The 19,146-nt window shown below is 42.9% G+C and overlaps 1 protein-coding gene across 3 annotated transcripts in view; it reads right to left on the reverse strand.

Moving 5' to 3' along the window:
- Positions 1 to 12,612: 12,612 nt before the first annotated feature.
- The window catches only part of LDLRAD3 (low density lipoprotein receptor class A domain containing 3), a 104,878-nt gene continuing 98,344 nt past the window's right edge, over positions 12,613 to 19,146 (reverse strand). For 2 of the 3 annotated variants that reach the window (XM_083864406.1, XM_083864405.1), the window contains exon 6: positions 12,613 to 17,561. In XM_083864406.1, the coding sequence (XP_083720532.1) occupies positions 17,297 to 17,561 (265 nt within the window). In that variant the 3' untranslated portion in view covers positions 12,613 to 17,296. Of the gene's footprint in view, positions 17,565 to 19,146 lie in introns of all 3 variants that reach the window. The other variant, XM_083864404.1, reaches the window with a different exon arrangement.

Below are 19,146 nucleotides of genomic sequence, written 5' to 3' on the forward strand. Positions count from 1 at the left end.
TTGCATTATTAGATGCAACCAGACTTACCAGAAATTAAGCCCAGCCACACCCAGCCCCTCTGATCTCTGAGGACCAGCTGGAAAGCAGGGGGGTTGATTTTCTGCCAGATTTCTACACTTTTAACACAACAGCTAGAAGAGGATTCACAGGACCCACTGAAGCATCCAGTAACCTACTTTGCAAGTTTTCTGAACACACCCCCTGAATTTACCTTTGCAACCCATGTCTGCTCCAGTGGCCAGCTTGGCTCAGAGCCCTGCAGTGCTCAAGAGAAGAAATGGAGTGTAATTCTGCAGTGTGAGCCACCAAACTCCCTGTTGTAACTGAGGCTCCCTGAGCAATCTCTTCAGTGATGAGTCAGAGAGGTGGCTCACATGCCAGCACTTCTCCTTGCACACTCTGTCCCGCTCAGAAGATTTGCAGCTCTGTGAGCCTCATCTCCAGCTCTTGCCTTGCAGACAGGCAGCAGCCTGGAATGATAATTGGGGATCATAACCTCAGCAAGCAGATCCCCATGGCTTTCATCTCTGGCTGTTGTGCCTTCAGCATTATCAGGAGTCAGAGAAAATCAGATGTGATGGCATCAGCATTTAGGGCAGGAAAGGGCAGGAAAGGCAGAAGAGTTTTTAGGAATCTGGAATGGGAAGGTTGGTGTTTGGTATTTAGATAATGAGGCTACCAATTTCAAGATAAATTCTCATGGGTTGCTGAAGGCCTCTAATTAATTCCAACTCTCCTCTTTTTCTTATCAGCCTATTTTCCCATCTGCTCCTTCACCCAAACACACTGTAGTCTCCATTGCTTAGGAACCCTGATGGGGAGGCTGGGGAGGGAGGTTGGTGCCCTTTTGCCACTCCTGCTGACAGGAATAGCATCCAAACCGAGCAGCACAGAGGGTCTTGTTGTAAATAGGTGTTTGAAACAACCACTTCCAGCTTTGCATATAAATGAATTCTATATTACTGAGTAAAGTAACGCTCAGTCATGATCTTGGATTCACAGCTAAAGAAGACTGACCACAGCCAACATCAGCAAGGAAGCAGAAGGTTCACACCTGCTTATGAAATGATCAGCAGGATGGGCTGATACTGGGATTTTCAGCTCTGCCTGTAGGAGCTCCCAGCAATCACATGGATAAATAGGATCTGATAGTCCAAACAGCATGTCTCCCTCCTCTGAATTGCTCATTTGACAGTGAAAGGGTTAACTTGGAGAGAGTCCCTCGATACCTCTGTGATGGATATATCAAGTGACCCCTCTGGTCAAACATGTTCACTCAGACCAGAGCCTGCTTCCTCATTAGCAACAATAAATTCAAAGCAGATGGAAAAACTGCTCCATTCTCTGATCCAGCTTTCAAAGCCCTTTGATTTCACAATCCCTCGGCTGCTCTTTGACTTTTCTTGCCTGTCAAGTTCCCTGGCAAGATTGATAGAAGAAGGATATCAGTGCAAATTCTGGTTCTGGTCATCTCCCTTGTCAAATTTCCCACATCTGACCATGTTAATTGCTTCTCTCCCCTCCTTTGGGGTAAAGACTGTTTGATTTTTTCCCTATCCTTTCTCTATCAGCAGGTTATTACAACTCTTTGAAAGGGTCAGTGGTTAACTCTTTACTATGGCTGCATTACTTCTCTCATACACTGTTCCCAGGTCAGGCTGGGAACTGCCCACGGCTAGGAAATGTTTCTTTAGAGACCATGCTCTGGTTTTTTCCACACCACTGGCTGAAAACCATGAAGTAACTGAACATCTGGAAAGGACAGCAAGATAGGAACCTAAGGACTGATGTCTGGAGAAGACTCTACGGCAAGTGTAACACCAGGACAGGATCAATGACAAAGCAGTGGTCAGGGCCATACCACAGCTCACAAGGAGTCTGCCAGGCAGGTGCTGCAGAGTGACTTGGGCAGAACTGGCACAAGATATTTCCTGCAGCCCAACCCATGCCTTTCTGTTTTTTTTCACGAGGGTATTTTTTCCAGACCCCAGCCTGGATGTGAATTTTCAGCCAGCTGCTTCTCATCCTACTCAGGTGGGATGAAGTGACCCTCTCTCCCTTCCAGAGGCCACTGAAGTCTCCTCTCAGGTCCTGAGGCTGCTTGAGAGGGCCCTGTGAAATGAGCAGGCACTGACACACTGAATTCCTCAACATCACCTCAGGGAGCAATCACACATATAACACATCCTTCTGGAGGCTCAGAACCATGTGTCTTCCCCTGCCCCTTGCCCAAGTCTCACTTTAGCTGCTGCCATCCTGCTGCATCCATCCTATGCTGCCTCCTGCCTCACCAAAATCCCATAGCAATTATTACCCCTAAGAAAGGAGCCATTTCCACAGGCAGGAACAATGGGGAGCCCCAGTGCTAAGGTCTTCCCTCCTTCCCTCCCTGCCTTCAAACTCACTTGGCCAAGGCAACACAGAACTGATGAGGCCTGCCAGGCACTCCATGCACCATCCCGGTCCCACTGCAGAGGGAGACCAGCTCTGCCGGATCAACCAGCTGCTTAATTTTAATACACCACTGCTACCACTGATAAGCAAACTCCTTTTCCCCATGGATCTGTGATCTTGGCCACAGAGGTTTGTGGTCCCTATTCTCCACTCTCCTCCTGGGCACTGCAGACACTGCTCCTCACCTGCACTCATTTGCCATCAGAGGCTATGAAGAAACACTTCTGAAGACTGGGCAACACTTCTGAAAACTGGGCAGGTCCCTGCTATCCTGGAGATGTCCTTTCAGGTCCTGGCTCTTCAGGAAGACCATAGAAAAGTTTGTCTAAGCAAGGCAAACTGAAATGAGGTTAAAAAGCATTGCACAGAAACCTCTAGGAAAGTATAAGTAATAAATCCAACCTCAAATCACATTACTCTGAGATTTTGACCTTGGCTGCTGGCCCAAGAGTCTTCCAATGTACAGCAAAATTCACTTTCCAACATCACTGGGATGACTCCCTGCTCCTGGCAGAAAGATAGCAACACGCGCAGCTAGAACCAGTGAATGGCTGGTGGGATGCTTTGGCCATCAGGGCATGGGGTAGGCAGTAAAAACAGGAGTAAAACTGAGACATTTCCATTGCTAAAAGCAGCTCTCTAGGCACTGTCAGCAGGACTGAACTTACGATGCCCAGACCAGCAAAAAGCTGATTCCATGTAATGAAAAACAACCATGTGCTGATCAGGTTTTTGACTAGACACTCACTTATGGCCAGTGTTTGATAATCCACCTTTTGTCCTCAAAACTATTGTGGGCAATGTATGTTTTTACACATCCTGTAGTAACACAGAGCTCTGTCAGTGGCATACTGAACATGCACAAAGTGCTACATTTCGAAATACATAATGCAATTCATAAATCCCTCAGATCCTTTCAAAGATCTCTCCATCATCATGCCTTTAAGCTGAAGTCGGTGCGCACAATTCAGAGGTTGAAAGAGCAAGACAGGATCCAGGGGTCCTGTCCTGACTCACACAGCAAGCCTTGTGCTCAGGCTGCTTCACCTCTCCCTGCTGATGAGGTACACCAGGGTAAAAGCAGGATCACAATCTCCTGCTAGCTCACACACAGAATCTGAAAAGCTTTAGTTCTCTGTAAGAGGCTGTGTAATAGCCTACATAAGGATTTTGAGGTAGAACTGACTGAAGGATGTTTCCATTCTCTCCAGAGAGACAGGAGTGGGTGCATGCACACAGCATTGATGTGTGTCTGCATGAGAGGAATCTGCACTTGCTTAACTTATGTATTTATTGTTCACTAAATCTAGGAAAAGGCACAAAGTGACACTAAAGTTTGTCTCTGAGACTGAGCAGCTGCCATGGCTGGAGTAGCAGCAAGCCAGGTCATTAGGGTACCTACAGCTCCTCCTTGTTTCTGCTGTGGGAGATATGATCATTGCAACTTTATAATCAGACAGAAGGAAGCTGGAGGGAACCAGAGAACTTGCCATACAGCAAGGGAAGGTGCAAGATGATGCTCAAAGACTGCAAAACTGTTAATGCTTATGGAGAGACTAAAGGCAGTTTTGCCTTCCTCCTCCTTTCAGGGTGCAACTGCAGGTACAGTAGAAACAAGGAAGCATTTTCACAGCAAAAACAAACAAGCAGACAACAACAACCACCAAAAATGGAAAAAAAAAAAAAAAAAAAAAAAAAAAAAAAAAAAAAAAAAAAAAAAACCACACCAACAAACCCAGCCAAGCAAACAAAACTGATTTCTAGTTCAGCAAGCTGGAAGACAAACTTTTGGCTGTGTTGTTAATGAGGCTGCTGTGGAGACTTGGGTCAACAGAAGAGCACAATTAATTTTTACTGAAAGTATTGGAACATCAGACACTGAAACATCAAAGCTTTGGAGATGTGTGCAGCTTGGATATTGATTTACTTGTCACCTCCCTGTAGTCAGTGCAGATGAGGTAGGGGTTACTCTGCAGTTAAGTGTACCACATTCCTTTTCTCCCAGCTTTGGTAGCTGGGCCCAAAAGAAGGTGTCACCTTCCCTCTTCCCATCCTAAGGGACTTCATCTTATTTTGAATGAATCATTTCCAACTTCCTTAAGTGTTCAAGACCTAGGTAACTTCTTCCAGTGCCATGGTAGGGGCCAACAAGGCAGACTGCAATGAACTAGGACAGGAAAAACAGCTGTAAAGGGCAGACACTTCATTGCTTCGGCACCAGAAGCCATTGGGAAGAGCAGAAATAAAACCAGTTTAGGGTTTTTCCTCAGCCTGCAGTCTTGGGGCAGATTTCACTACCTATTTTTACTCTGAACTTGAAGTAAGTAAATTACTTAGTTTTGTCATTCCCTCTCCTCATAGCAGCTTATAAAGCCTAAGTCATAGTGTTTGCAGAGCAGTCAGCAATTCCCAGAGAGAAAGTACCAATGAAAGGCCAGCAAGCAGCCTCAGCCAGTGCTGTCATGAACCACAAGGAGTCCAGACACAGGGCAGAGGGAGCAGAAGGAGGGGAGTGATGAAGCAACCAGCCCAAGGGCCATCTTCCTCAGCCCCTTCCTCAACTGAGGGATGCTCAGCTTGCATGATACAGTTTAATATTCAGAAGGTCACAGTTTCAACTTTTGCCTCAGGCCTTCCAGACTCCTTGGCACAGCATTTCAAATTGCATTAGTTTGGGAGAGAGGCAAACAAAAAAAGTTAGTTTTCTCCCAGGCATTGCTTAAAATAGAAAGCAAACAAATGTCATTGCTGACATGCACAGCCCTGGAGACAGTAGTGAGATGCACAGACACAGACAGATGCCTGCAACTGGCCTCTGTGCTTGATAATGACTACAATTCTTTAACTATAAGCCCAACATTTTCTGCATAGAAAATTTTTCATATCAGCTTATGGAAGATAATTAAACAGCTTTCCATTTACATGCTGGGCCATTTGGTGAACTACATGAATACCGTGGTGGTTTGCTCTCAGTTTTCCACCACTTTCTTTTCCACAGTCTCCTGTGTAATTTGTTCTGTCTGGCTGTTTCAAAGCACATCCTTATGATGTCCTTTTACTCTATTCAAATCACCATCTGTTTGTTTCATTAGCAGTCTCATTTGGGGGGTGGGGTGTGTTGAGGAGGTCATTCAACATTTCAAAATTAAAAGCTTGGAACTAATATTTTTCAACTAGAAAATGATAAAGTGCTTCTCTCTGGCATTTTTCAGAAGCTTGTCTAAAAGCAACCTAGTGCCAATTTCTTGACACTTTCCTTTTTTCTTTTACCTTAACTGAGAATCACTGCTTTACTTGCAGACTAAAAACTAAATGCTTCACACAGTTCAAGGAGAGGTTGCTAAATAATCAGGCTAATACCCCACAGGTCCACTTATTAATCTGAGCAAAGCTCTCAGCAGAGAAATGTGATGTCACTGGACATAATCCCAGTCCCCCCAGAACCAGCAGCTCCTTCCATCCTGCTTTCAGTGGGGTCAAATCCAGCTGAGAGTGCCCTAGGCTGCGGTTCACATTTGATTGACGAGAGGGCTGCCACAAAGCTTATCTAGAAAAATGCACAACGCTGAAACATAAGCAGGCATAAAGCGGGAAGCGTTTGTCACCCACAGTGCCAGTGTCACAGGAGAGACAAAGGATCATTTTTCATGTCTCTAGCAGGGAGTGCAAGCTTGTTGGGACATGATGGCAACTCATTGATCTTGGAAAAAAAATCTGAGTAATTTCTTGCTGAACCAGAGGGGGTGCAACAAATCCAGCTTCATGTCTTCATGCCCGCCTTGTTCTGTAGCACAGGATGAAAAACAAGCCCTGCCAGAGAAGGAAAAGTGACTATTGCACTGCATTTGATTATATTGCCTTGTGTTTGATTTTTTGGGTGATGCAGGTAGGCTGAAGGGGAAAAAGAAAGAGCAGGCAGACTAGAAACATGAAGAGTCACACAGTGATCTGTTTATTCACTGAGTCATTAACTCAGCAGTAACCATCTGAGATGTTTCATTGGTTTAGAACCCGGTTTTGAAAGGTTCTTCCTTAAGCTGTGACTCCTAGACTCACCAGACTACAGCTGAAGCTATTAATTTCCCACTGGAAAAAACAAGACACTTGAAAAACACGAACACATCATAACTAATGCACTGCTCATCTGTCTGTAAGCACAGTCCTGCTTACAGAGAAGTACACTACCCCTTGCATGGGCTGCTGGATGAAAATATGGCTGCATTAGGACCAGTGGAGCCTCAGATGCCAGGCATGTCTGGAGTTACCAAGCCACCATCAGAGTGCTGCTAGGGAGAGGCTTTCCCAACCTGCCACTTCAGAAGAGAGATGCTTAGTTGCTTCTTCCCCCTGATTGCCTAAAGACAGTGAGCAGAGACCCAAGCAGTTGGTCAAGCCACAACAGTGCAGCCAGACCTCCGTGCTGGCAAGCTTTGGGACACAATTATCAGGAACAGTTTCAGCAACAGTGGGCCAGCTGCACCAGGGCAGTGTTTGTGCCCCTGCACTGGGCACTGGTGAGGCCACACCTCCAGTGCTGTGTCCAGTTCTGGGCCCTCACTGCAACAGAGACATTGAGGGGCTGGAGCGTGTCCAGAGAAGGGCAATGGAGAAGGGTCTGAGCACAAGTTCTGTGAGGAGCAGCTGAGAGAGCTGGGGGTGCTCAGCCTGGGGGAAAGGAGGGTCAAGGGAGAATTTACTGCTCTCTACAACTGCCTGAAAGGAGGCTGTAGCCAGAGCTGGGGGTTGGCCTCTTCTCCCACTTGAAAAGGTGACATGGATGAGAGGAAATGGCCTCAAGTTGTGCCAGGGCAGGTTTAGATTCGGTATTAGGTGAATGTTGGGCTGTGAAAAAATCCTGTAAAAGCTCATAGGTTACTTTAATTCCTTGAATTACATTTCATCAGCAGGCCACTCTAAAGCAGTCATGTAAGCTGAAGAGAAAGCAAGGGCAGAAGGCAGCCTTCAGACACAGCCTGCACAGGAGCACCAGACCTTCACCAAAGGGACACATAATACCAAGCTGACAGAAGAGATCTAACCACGGGCACAAATAAAATCCAGAATTCTTCAGGGCATAATAAACTCTCAGACTGAACAGAGATAAGGGCAGACAGATCCTCTGGCATTTTCCTAACAGTTGACAGTGGTGAGGGGAAGCCTCCCCATAGCCTCAGGGATCCTTCATAGGTGACTGACAGTGTGAAGTCAGACACTCACCAAAGAGTACAGCACAAACCTGTTTCCACATGACAGTTCAGGTTCTCATAGCCTCTTCCCCTTCATTTCCTCCCCTTTGCCTTCAGACCTGTCACAGTCCATTTGGTAAAAATAATCTGTGCTGCTTCTGTTTAAGGAGGTACTTGGATCCCATAATGTGGTTTAAGGGCTTTCAGACAGACCTAGTCCTGGGGCTGCCATACAGGTTCAGCTACCATCCTCAGTCACTGTAAGAGGGCTGAAGTCCAAAGCCCTTGTATTGAGCATATCTAGCAATCCAAGATCTCTCCCCACATGGATCCTGGAACCACTGGCTGCAGGTGATTGCAGAATGCCAGATCAGACTGCATCCACTGAAATAAGTGCCTGTTTTTTCACAGGAATGTGAAACCCTGAGTGTGCCTGTGCAGGCATGTCCTGTGCATTAAGAGGTAATGAACAGCCCCTGGAGCTGCTGGTGCTACCAGCCCACCATGCAGTAGGCTTAACCTCTGCTTACAATGGGGTTATAAGGCTCATTACCCAGCAGCTGAAGAGAGGCTCACCCTGACACAGTGGTTTGCCTTCAGCTCTTACCTGACCTGGGATTTCACCATGCATGTAGCATATACACACACTCTCAGGGGAAAAAACCAAGAGCAGGGGCTACCCTGGTGGGATTAGCAGGTAGCAATGCTATTAGCACTCCAACTCCCTGTCTGCCTTTTCCTTCCCAAACACAGCCTCATCCTCTTAGGGTTTTGCATTTGGTCCTCTGTCTTGGTGTCACACCACACCTTCCTCTCACAGCCCAGAGCAGCTCAAAGCCCATCCCGCTGAGCACAGCGAGTGCTTCCCTACACTGCACCTGGCCTGTGCTGGGAACAGCTCCTCTGCTTACTTCATCAGATTAACACAAAACATGCTATCAGCACATTGGCAGGCTCTTAATATCTTTGCTGGCAGGCTTTAATGGCCTCAGGTCTTCTAAGGCATTTCATTCATCTGGTGACTGTCAGGCTGCAAGAGCACCGGGGTGCTCTCCCCTCACATCCCCTTCCTCAAAGCAGAGATAAGAGCACAGCTATTTTAAAAGCAGGAGGTGAGATGAAAGCACTCACTTTAGTTACAACGCTGCTGCTGCCATTTCATAATTAACTTCACCTAAATTTTCAAGGGAAGGAAAAAAAAAAGCCATCCAAAAATCATTTTGAATCACTCTCTCGCCCACGTTAGCCATCTCATTCTTGATATCAATATCAAGAAAAGAAAGTGGGGACTTTCTTCTATTTTTTATAGTAATATTACCCTTCAAAGCACTATTTTGAGCTAATTTTTCAAATGCCAGCATGAAAGGCAGCCAGATCACACTCTTCTCTCTGTAGTTCCTTGTATCTCTTTGGGCTACCTATAAACTCAGGGTCAAAATGACATTTCTCCCTCCCTCTCCCTTCCCCAGTTCCATAAAGCAGAAAATGTTGGTGCCAGCCATGTGACAAAGTGTTCCTTCAGGGCCTGTAGTACCTCTGGCTCTCCCCTCCACACACTGTAATTCCAGTGTGCATCCTTAAACCAGCATTATTTACAGCAACCCATTTCCAATACACTCCACCAGCTCCCTTCTGGAGTCGACATATTTGTTAAGCTACAACCTGTCTTTGTGGAAACTTACAGAAATACCTACTCTAGGTTAAGACCCAGCCTGGGATCTTATTCTACAGCAAAATCCTCTTCCATGTGAAGAGCTATACAGAGTAACTGTTTCAATGAGTCTTCAGAAATAATAGGGCTAACAAATACCTAGAAACTAGGAGAAAATAAGGAATTCAAACCTTTGCTCATGTTTTTTTATCACTACAAGAAATATTTGCAAAAAAAAAAAACAACAAAAAAAAAGAACTTAAAACAGTTACCTGCATGTCCAGACTTACCTTTTTTATTTTTTCTCCTTAAATCTGCAAAAAATCTTCTGTTAAATGGAATGGATTTAAAAAATTTCGAGTACATGAATAAGACAACACTATCCAGTTGCCAGGAAGCTGGATCTTGGAAGATGCAGGTTTTGTTATTCCTGAAACTCATTTTGATGTCTCTCCCTGTCTTAGGTGTCCCTACTTAAAAAACAGTGCAAATCTTCCTCCCATCCCTGCAATGGATAAATAGGGAGAGAGAGAGTGGTTAGTTGCTTGAGAAATATGACATAAACAAAGCAGCCAAACAATTTCCATGTAGCTTCCTGAAGGAAGCTGACAACTGTCTAGAATGATTTTCACGTATTTCAGGTATCAGATATTAGACAGACTAACTCATGCTACCAGATCTGACACAACCATTGGTTTTTCCCATGAGTGCTGAACTTGCAGCTCCACTCAGGGTCATAGTGAAGGAATTTCTAACCCTGACTTAGACTGGCCTTGCTGATAAAGATCTGCTGCATCTCTCAGATTCGCTGCTTTTTTTTTTTTTCCCTGTAGAAGCTCAGGTATGATTTTATTTTATGTAATTCATGTCCTAACCAGCGTATCTAACATGACACCTTGCAAGAGGATATGTAAACCAGCTCCTTTATTTCTAAAGCTAAGCACTCTGCAAATCCACTTTGGGTAATTCATTGGTTCTGCTAACTCCTCTGCTCTGCACAGATTGCCAAGGGAGAACAATAAATACAGCAACAGATGCATGGAGAATTTTTGCTCCTGACTATGCATCATATTTGAGTAAACAGAAATTAGCAAAAGAGCAGCCAAGTATCAACCATACTTCCTTCGTCTGCAAATTCACTTATTGTGCAGCACTTAAATATTCATTATTCAGGTATGAGAGCTGGAACACATAAGAAATCTCCAGAGCAGTTATATATATACATGTACATTAAACAGCCAACCTTAATGCCCCCATCCTTACCCCACAGCTCTGTGAGATGCTGCTACTTTGGATGCAGAGTTGGGCAAGAAGCATTTGGAGCATTTTCTGAAATAACTGTCATGAACAAATGAGAAGAAAAATCTACTCTGTCAAACACAACATCGTACTTCTTCATCACTGTGCCACAACAGGACTCACATCTGTCAAGGAAATAGCAGGTGTTCCAAATAAATGTAAGAGACTCAGATTCATTCAGTCAAATTGATGCTGCCAGGGTGCTCCTGGAGAAGTGAGAGGTTTGGGTGAAGCCGAGTGTTGCTCCCATTGTTCCTACACAGGGTGAAGGTTATTGTACTTTTGTGCTGAAAAATGACAGTGGTTTAAATTTGAAGGATTTACAGGCTGTGGCATCAAATAATGAGAGTTGAAAGGTTTTACCTCAGGGTAAACAACACGAATTAACCTTAGGTAAGAAGAGACTACGAGAAAAAAGAAAAGCCACCTGTACAGTGGCTGTAGGGAAGCATATAGGAAGTGGTGGTCCCAAATCAATTCTCAGTGAATGGGGGTCGACTGCACAGGATCCAGAATCAAAGCAACTGCACCTACTGAAACACTTTGTCCCCATGCCCACAGAAATGATAAGGGTCAGATCAGCCCCAAAACTGCTCTACCTCTTCTTCTCCGGTGGTCCCTGCAATAAGGCTGTCAGGAATACTATTGAGATTTTGGGGAGCAGAGAATCGTGTTTCAATTTATCTATTAACAGTATGTTTGGCAGATAAACAGCAAAGTTAATTCCCTAGAGAGATCCATCCAGTACTTTTCCAAAGTGCTTTATGTAATATGCATACCCTCAACTTTGCTTTGAAAAGCGAAGAATAGCTGTGAATTTCCACATGAAGATGTCTTTGCTTCAATTAATAACAGCACATCATTTTGGACTACAGCTCCCCAAACAGTGAAAAGCTGCTTAGTTCTCTCTCCAACAAATAACTGAGGCTGACTAACAGAGTGCTTTCAAACCAGCAAGAGAAGATGTTGCACTCAGAAATCACTGCTGCCTATTTAATTTTTAAGGTGTAAAAATTAGGATCTTTAAACAAATCAAAGCAGAGAGAATAAAAAAGATTAATTAGGGAGCTTAGCTGGAGAGTATGATATTTATTATCAACATTTCTCGAGCATAGCTCTTGCTGGGATGTGACTGAATGAGCCAGCCTTGAGACCCCAGTATTCCCTCCCCTGCAGAGAGTCCATTGTGGCAGCCTCAACAGCTCCGTCTCCCTTGTGTCGCTGGTGTGAATTCCGGATGCACAGCTATTTTGGGGCAGTTTGCCAGCACCAAACAAAGATTTCCATCTGAGAATCTGAGTCAGGGCATGCGATTTAATTAATGAGGATAACAATAAAACTGGCATGCCTTTGTGAAGGAAGCAAGTGGAGAAGAATGATGGAAGTGGAATATGTCAACTTCTGTATACTTACAGAGATGCAACTATGCCGACAAAACATTTGGATCAGGTCTCCTTAGTCTGGGAAAATAACTTTATAACACTGGGGTACTGCTTACAGTAATCCTTTGAGTGACAGGACTTTGACAAGCAGTGGAGCAGTGGCTATGGATGGTCCCCCTGACAGTGGTGGTGCCTGCATGAGGCAGGATTCGGGACCACAGCCAGACACGCTGCCCTCATGGAGCATCCACACTTGGATCCGGCTCACGCATCCGGCACGTGGATCACAGACCTGGAGGTAAACAGGGACATTGTGCTGCAGTCATGAGTGCTGGGGAAGTGGCAGGCAGAAAGGGGGAGGTAGAGGCGAATGCTGACTGCCCTTTAGCTCTGTTGTTAAATCCATATACAGCAGTCAGCACACAGCACCAACCTCTGCCGCGGCCTCTCCAGCTTTGTGACAAAGCAGACAACAAAACTGGTTCAGACACCTTGTCTTTGATAGCACAAACAGAACAGCAAAATGAGAAATTATGGTATGAAGCAATTTTCATCTGAATAAATATGGAAACATATGAATCAGCAGATTTTTATACACACAGGTATACGTGAGTTTCCAACATCACTTTGTTTAAAAAAATAAATTTAAAACCCACAAAGAGTTAACTCAACATGGAATGCAAAAGAAGTTGCAAGAAGCCTCAAGTAGGAGGCTATAAAACTAGAACAACTAAGACTTTATGAGACAGGGGACATGCTCACTTGTGAACAGTATTAAAACACCATTTTTATTCAGAAATACAGAATACATTTTTTAAGATTTCCAGTTTACAAAAGTTTAAGATAAGGTTGGCTTTCACCATACAACCTCCCTTAAAGCATTTAAGTAACTTCTCCATTTCAAGTTGACAAAACCCCTCAAATCAGGGAAAAAAAAAAAAAAAAAAAAAGACTAATGAAGGCCACAGTCCTGTACTGGGATACATTCAAGGAGAATCCAGCACAGTATTGAAATTCTTCCTGCAGTCCATATTTTAGTCCATGGGTGTAATATAACCTTGTGTTAATGAAAAAATATTGCAGATCTAGTAAGAACTGCAAGAAAAGCCCTTGTCTTACCATTTTAGTTCCAGGCATTATAGGGCAAAGTAGCTTCCAATAAGCAACAGTTAAAAACAGTACTTGTCCTTTGATCACCAGATTTAAAATACAGTGTTAATTTTTTCTTCATTTACACAATTTAAAATATTCATTAAAAAGCAGAATCAGTGTCCCCCCCATCCTTTTCATTGTTAATTGTTTTCCTTATCTACTAAAATCATTTGTCTTTGCTAAGATGTCTAAAAGTAAAGAGCACCAGATTAACTAACTGCAGCATTAATTAAAGTGAGAGTCACCTCTTTCTTCCACTCAGTTTCTAAATCTATCACAAGGGCCCTATTAGCTGTATCAAAGTGAAGTGGTGTAAATAAAACTGATTTGGCTTAAATCAAGGAAGGAGGAAGAAGGAATGCAGAGTTATTTAAAATTTGCAATGCAGTCAGTGTTTTTGTATATGTCACTGCAGACAAGAGCCAAGAAGATTATTCACAGGCTTTCTTTTAAAAGCATTACTGTCAGTTTTCCATTTCCAGTACCAGAGAGGTAAATGATAATTTGCCTTACAAGGAACTTCAGATTACTATCAAGCAGAATCACTAATGGCTTCATTTTAAATACACAGCACTCTGATTTCAGCAGAGGTTACAGACACTTGAAGCTCCTGAATTTCATTTATTTGTTTATTTTTAAATGGCTTTCTTTCCAACATGCCTTCAAGAAATGACTACCTCAAGTACTCATTTCTTCAAACTCTTTTGTTCAAATATATTAATAGCTGCACAGAGAACTACTCAATACAGTGGTCACCATTCAGTGCAGATGTGGAAACAGAATGTGGCTCTTGAAGAAAACTTTAATTGATTTTACTTTTGTCGGAATGAGTCTTTGAAATAGCATGCATTTGTTTTAATATTAAGTAGAAAGGAAAACTCTTGGATGACTAACATCCAACTAAAAGGTTAAGAAAAATTGCAAATAGGATGATCAATCCAAATTTTACCTGCTACCAAGAAAAAACCCTATCAACGTGGCATTGGATGAACATTTAACTTCAGCCTAACAAGCTGCAGGATTTTCAATGAAATATTTAATTTCATCAGCACATTTCCCAAAGACTCCACTGAATAATGCAGTGTAATGCTGTATCAACACACCAGAAGTGACACATCATAAACAATTTCTGTGTGATACAGCAATTTCCAAAGAAACCAGCTTAGCAAATCTGTTTTACAAACCAGAAAATTTGGGTAAGATGAGGCACTCCAAGTTTTAGCACACCTTTTCGGAAGAAGATACTGAACTGTAGTCCTCAAAGTTCAGTGGTCCCCATAAGTAACAATGAAGAGGAAGACAAGCCATGTTGCTTTTTTTGGATATCTAGATAGTGATATGTAACAACACCCAGAAATGCAGGTAACAGATTTTCCAAGCAACATTCAACCAGAAAGGCACAATCTCCTTTTAAGTTGTGTTCTCAAAAACTAGAAGATTCCTATACAAAGATAAATACATCCTTAGCTGGAAGGGAAAACATCACACCATTAAGAATGTTTTCTCCTTTTTTTCTGGATAGTCCAAGTGGATTAATGCAAAAGTTACATGAATATATACATCCTGGAAGAGTATCTTTTTTAATATATATATATATATGTACATATATGACAGTGACTGACACAGAAGAAACACACTATATTCACTCTTTTCCTACTTCTGAGCAATGCAAGGCAGTGTTTTTCAGATGCCATAGGCACACAGTTTTTGGGCTGCACACCCTCTGGTGTCTTAGAATACACATGGTGAAATGCAATCCCCTGTGGAAGGCTTGTTTGAGGGATACTGGACACACAGATTTAATTTCACTAATACAGATTTAGGCAATTTTTAAATTAAAAAGATACCTGGTTACAATGAAACTACTGCAAATTCTTCAATGGTATGGTTTCAAGACCAGTATAAAGTTTCTAAAACTGCAACAGAAAACCATTAAGGTTAATTCTGATCCAGCATAACATAGCTCTCTTACAGAGGCCAAGCAGAACCTCAGTGAAAGGCAAGACAGACAGCAGGGTCCAGTGAACACAGGAGATGTCCCTGCACCCACCTGTACTATTAACTCATTCACACACCTGAGTCTGATCTACCTGTAAAATAAAGAATAGCTGTCTGCTCTGTGCAATGACAACACTCTGCCTATTACTTTGGTCAGCCAGTAATAAAGCTAAATCTTGCTTTGTGCAGGACAACATAATTACATTGCTTGAGCTCTCAGTAAGGATGAAATCTGACCCACTCTTGTACATTACTTTGCAAGGACCTGGGAGCATCTTCACCAATGCACTTCACCACAGGCTGCCTAAGCCTGTAATGAAAGCTGCCCTTAATCTGCTTCCAAAGTCAGCCCAGCCCATCAGCATTAGAATTCTCCAGGACTCCCCACCATGTCCTCAGTCCTGGAATGACCTGTGCATGTAAATCTATCTGGTCCCTGCCTCTTGCATATCCTGGCAATAGACTTGGAAATGAAAAAAAAAAAAAAAATCACCAAAAAAACCACCCCAAAACCAACACCCTAACCCCCTCCCTAAAAATTCAGGTGTATTTATGAGAACTGAGACTGAACTGGAGTTGTTCTCTTACCTACACTCCAAATTCTTGGGTTCTGAGCATGTAACCTTTGGGCAAAAGAATCTACCTCACAAAGATGGGGAGGAAGAAAGCAGAAGGTGTGGGCAGTCAGCTTCCTTCACTTCCTTTAAACAGCAAAATCTGTTTAATGACATCATTCTTTTACATAGGAAGAGTGGGAAACGTGGGATAGACAAAAATAAGTAATTTTTCAAGGCAAATTTCTGCCAACCAGAGGAAGACACTGCACTGTTTTCTGTATACTGAGCACAAGTACGTACTTGTGGCATTTAAATTCACAGCTTCTTCCTTCTTGCCACTCTAAATACCTTCACCTCAGAGGTGCTTTCACGTGGTGATTCAACAAGATGTACTAAAACGCATTTGACAGGAGACCATTACAAGGCTTAGGACAGAACAGACATAAATAATCCTGGTTTTCTGCAGAGACCAAAATGAACCAAATGAATGCGAATAATGCAAACCCCATGAAAATCAATGAATTTATCAAAAACAAAACTTTGACAGTTTAGAGTTCTTGTGGTGTAGCAGAGCTAAGCCCAAGTGATACACTATGTACATACCCACACACAGTACTACACGTGTATCCATGCATGTACACACACATGCTCTAGGTGGGATGCCAAAGCCAACACCCTTCACTGCATGACCTGCTTTCAGGTATTTTACAAATATAACAAACTGCTCTTTGACATTAAAGCTTTCTGTGCTGGGTGTTTGCCTCACACCAGTTTTGGTGTTGAAGACTTTGCTGGAACAATTTTGAGGTCTGTTTTGTTGTATAGTTATGGGGTTTTTGAAGAGGGAACACATGGAGTACTGTTATGCCACACAGGAAAAGAAGTCTTGCTCTTTTGTTTTAAGAAGCTTCAGTGCCTCTGTACTCAGGCTTGACATTTGACAGATAAGCCAACCTTTGTGGTGTTTCTGAGACAACCCATGCAAATTTGGCCTAGATACTGGCATCTAGGAAAAAAAACCACCTTTGCTTAGTTACAGTTGTTGCATCCTCACAAACTTAAACCTCCTTCACGCAGAGATGGGTCAAGTAGGGGATTTTCTGCAATTTGGGCACTGCCAAGTGGCTGGCATTGGGCACCAGCCCTCCAAGCAGAATGACTGTCTCTCATGTGCTTCAGTGACCACCAGTTGGCACCAGACAGTAAGAAGAAACAGCTCCCACGTTGACAGCCTGGAAGGCAGTCTGAAAACAAGAGTCCTTCTGGCAGAGCTCTTGCGTACAATTTCTGTAAATATTATACACAGACATATATACATTCATATACAGTAAGCAGTCCAATAAATACATCATATCAGTTCTTTTGACAAAGCACTGATGTTTCTCTTGCTTGTCTGAACCAGAACTTGCTCACAGAAATACTGTGTATGGAAACACTAAGTTTAGCCCTCCTTGCTCTGCCTTTGATGAGCCCAAAACTCTGAATTCAAACATGAACTCAGTGTGAATTCAAAGCAAGTCATCATTCAGGCACATCCTCTGAAATCTACTAGCCACAGCAGATTAACCCACACAGACACAGTAAATATCTTCTGGCCATCCCAACTTCTGCAGCAGTTACACTTCTCTTTCAGCAGTGTGGCTGACCAGAGGATCACTCTGATCACTCTGATCTACTGTCCTCTCCAGAAGAGTTCTGTGCCCATCCATGCTGCCATGGATGTCTCTCATCCAGCTGTTGGATGTGCCCACAGGACTCTCTGCTGGGGTGTCTGTGCTGGCCAAGCTTCCCGACCGAGAGCGGTAAGGAGGAAGGTCTGGCTGATGAGGGGATTCAGACTCGGAACAATAAGGTGGTGGAGGAAGGTCAAACCAAGGTGGTCTGCTGTAAGACACACAACAGAGTAAGAAGTTAATGAAAACAGTGTGACAGAAGATAGTACATAGTATTCCAATGATGAAAAAAACCCAAACAGTATTTCTTAGCTTTTCAGTTATGACACATATTAAGAGATCTCAGACCTGCTCACATTATTCAGGTAATTTCAAAATATCACACCACCAATGGGAAGCAAGGTTTCTGGCCAAGGTGCAACATAGTAATTACAGCCTGCTTAAGAATTCAGACGCTGAGTTAAAAGGCTATGGACTTCCAACAAAGCTGTTTCAAAGACAGCCGTGCAAAAGGTAAAAAACTTTTCTGTTTAATGTTTGCATCACAGAAAACACTAAAAGAAGTAACATTAAGTGGTGGATTTACACCTATAAATGATGACGTGAACAGAAGAAAGCTCCAAGGAAACTTCCACTAAGTGACAGAGATTAATGGCTTACAGTCTACAAATAAATAACAAACTGAATTCTCCACACTGACAAATCACTTTGGCTGTCATGAGATCATATGCAGAGCAACTGTTAAGTAGGCACAGGCAAGAAGAGTACTGCATTCAGGAAAACTGTTCTGTGGTTCTGATAGCAAGCAAGTAAAGGGACTGAAGGGTTGAGCAGATTGATAACAGCAGCAATTAGTTCTGAAACTGCTGATGGTTTTATCAGCTCAGGTGAGAAGTGATTACAATCTGGATGCCTGCTCATTTAGTTGTCCTTAATAATGAAAGATATCATTATTATGAAAGTCAACATTAAGACAAGAGACCTGCAGCCTAAAGCAGTAGAGAATAGGAATTTACTATTATTCTCTAATCCCACAGTTCGTACTAAAAATACCAACAGGGTGATAGTGAACAATCAGAATTGTTGAAGTTGGTACCATATCCTTTTTATGTAGAGGGGATATCTGCTTACAAGTCTTGTTTGGAAAGACTTTACAGACAGAGGCTAAAATGAAGGTTAATTATCACAAATAAAGCCAGTGTCATAACTACATAACTACAAAAGCATCATAACCAAGCCACACCCACACCAAACTTCAAAGCACTTTTAGCTATTCAAATTAAGAAGAGTGAGTTCTTTCCATTCCAGAGTTTCTTCTCTTGGTAAAAGGTGAAGCACTGGAGAGCAGAATTATTATACAATTTCTTTATACAAGAATTGAAGAACTCTCTCACCTTTGTATACTTACCATAAATGAACAGGGCTGTATTTTTTCAGTGCTATGACCTCCAACTTAGCTGGGTTTTTTTGGTGAAACTCCAAATTCAGTTTTCACATTTTGACTCCAGACTGGCACACAGGCTATCACTACTAGACAAGTGATACATTCTCTTGCCATTCTCAAAACCTTACTACCAACATGTGCTAGAAGAACACGACTTGAGTTTGCCTCAAATTTGCCCCTTTAACATCAGTAACAGTAAAGGGAACTGAAAGACCATGAGTTTTTCATATACAGGAGCTCAGATTTACTGAAATCTGACCCTGTGCAGGTGACAGAAGCGCAGCACTGGACTTGTGTCAAAAGCAGCAATGAGTGGGGAGCATCAGCACAGACTACCTGCGCTGCAAGC

This window comes from Zosterops lateralis, assembly GCF_965231275.1.
Source record: "Zosterops lateralis genome assembly, chromosome: 6".
Taxonomy (NCBI): domain Eukaryota; kingdom Metazoa; phylum Chordata; class Aves; order Passeriformes; family Zosteropidae; genus Zosterops; species Zosterops lateralis.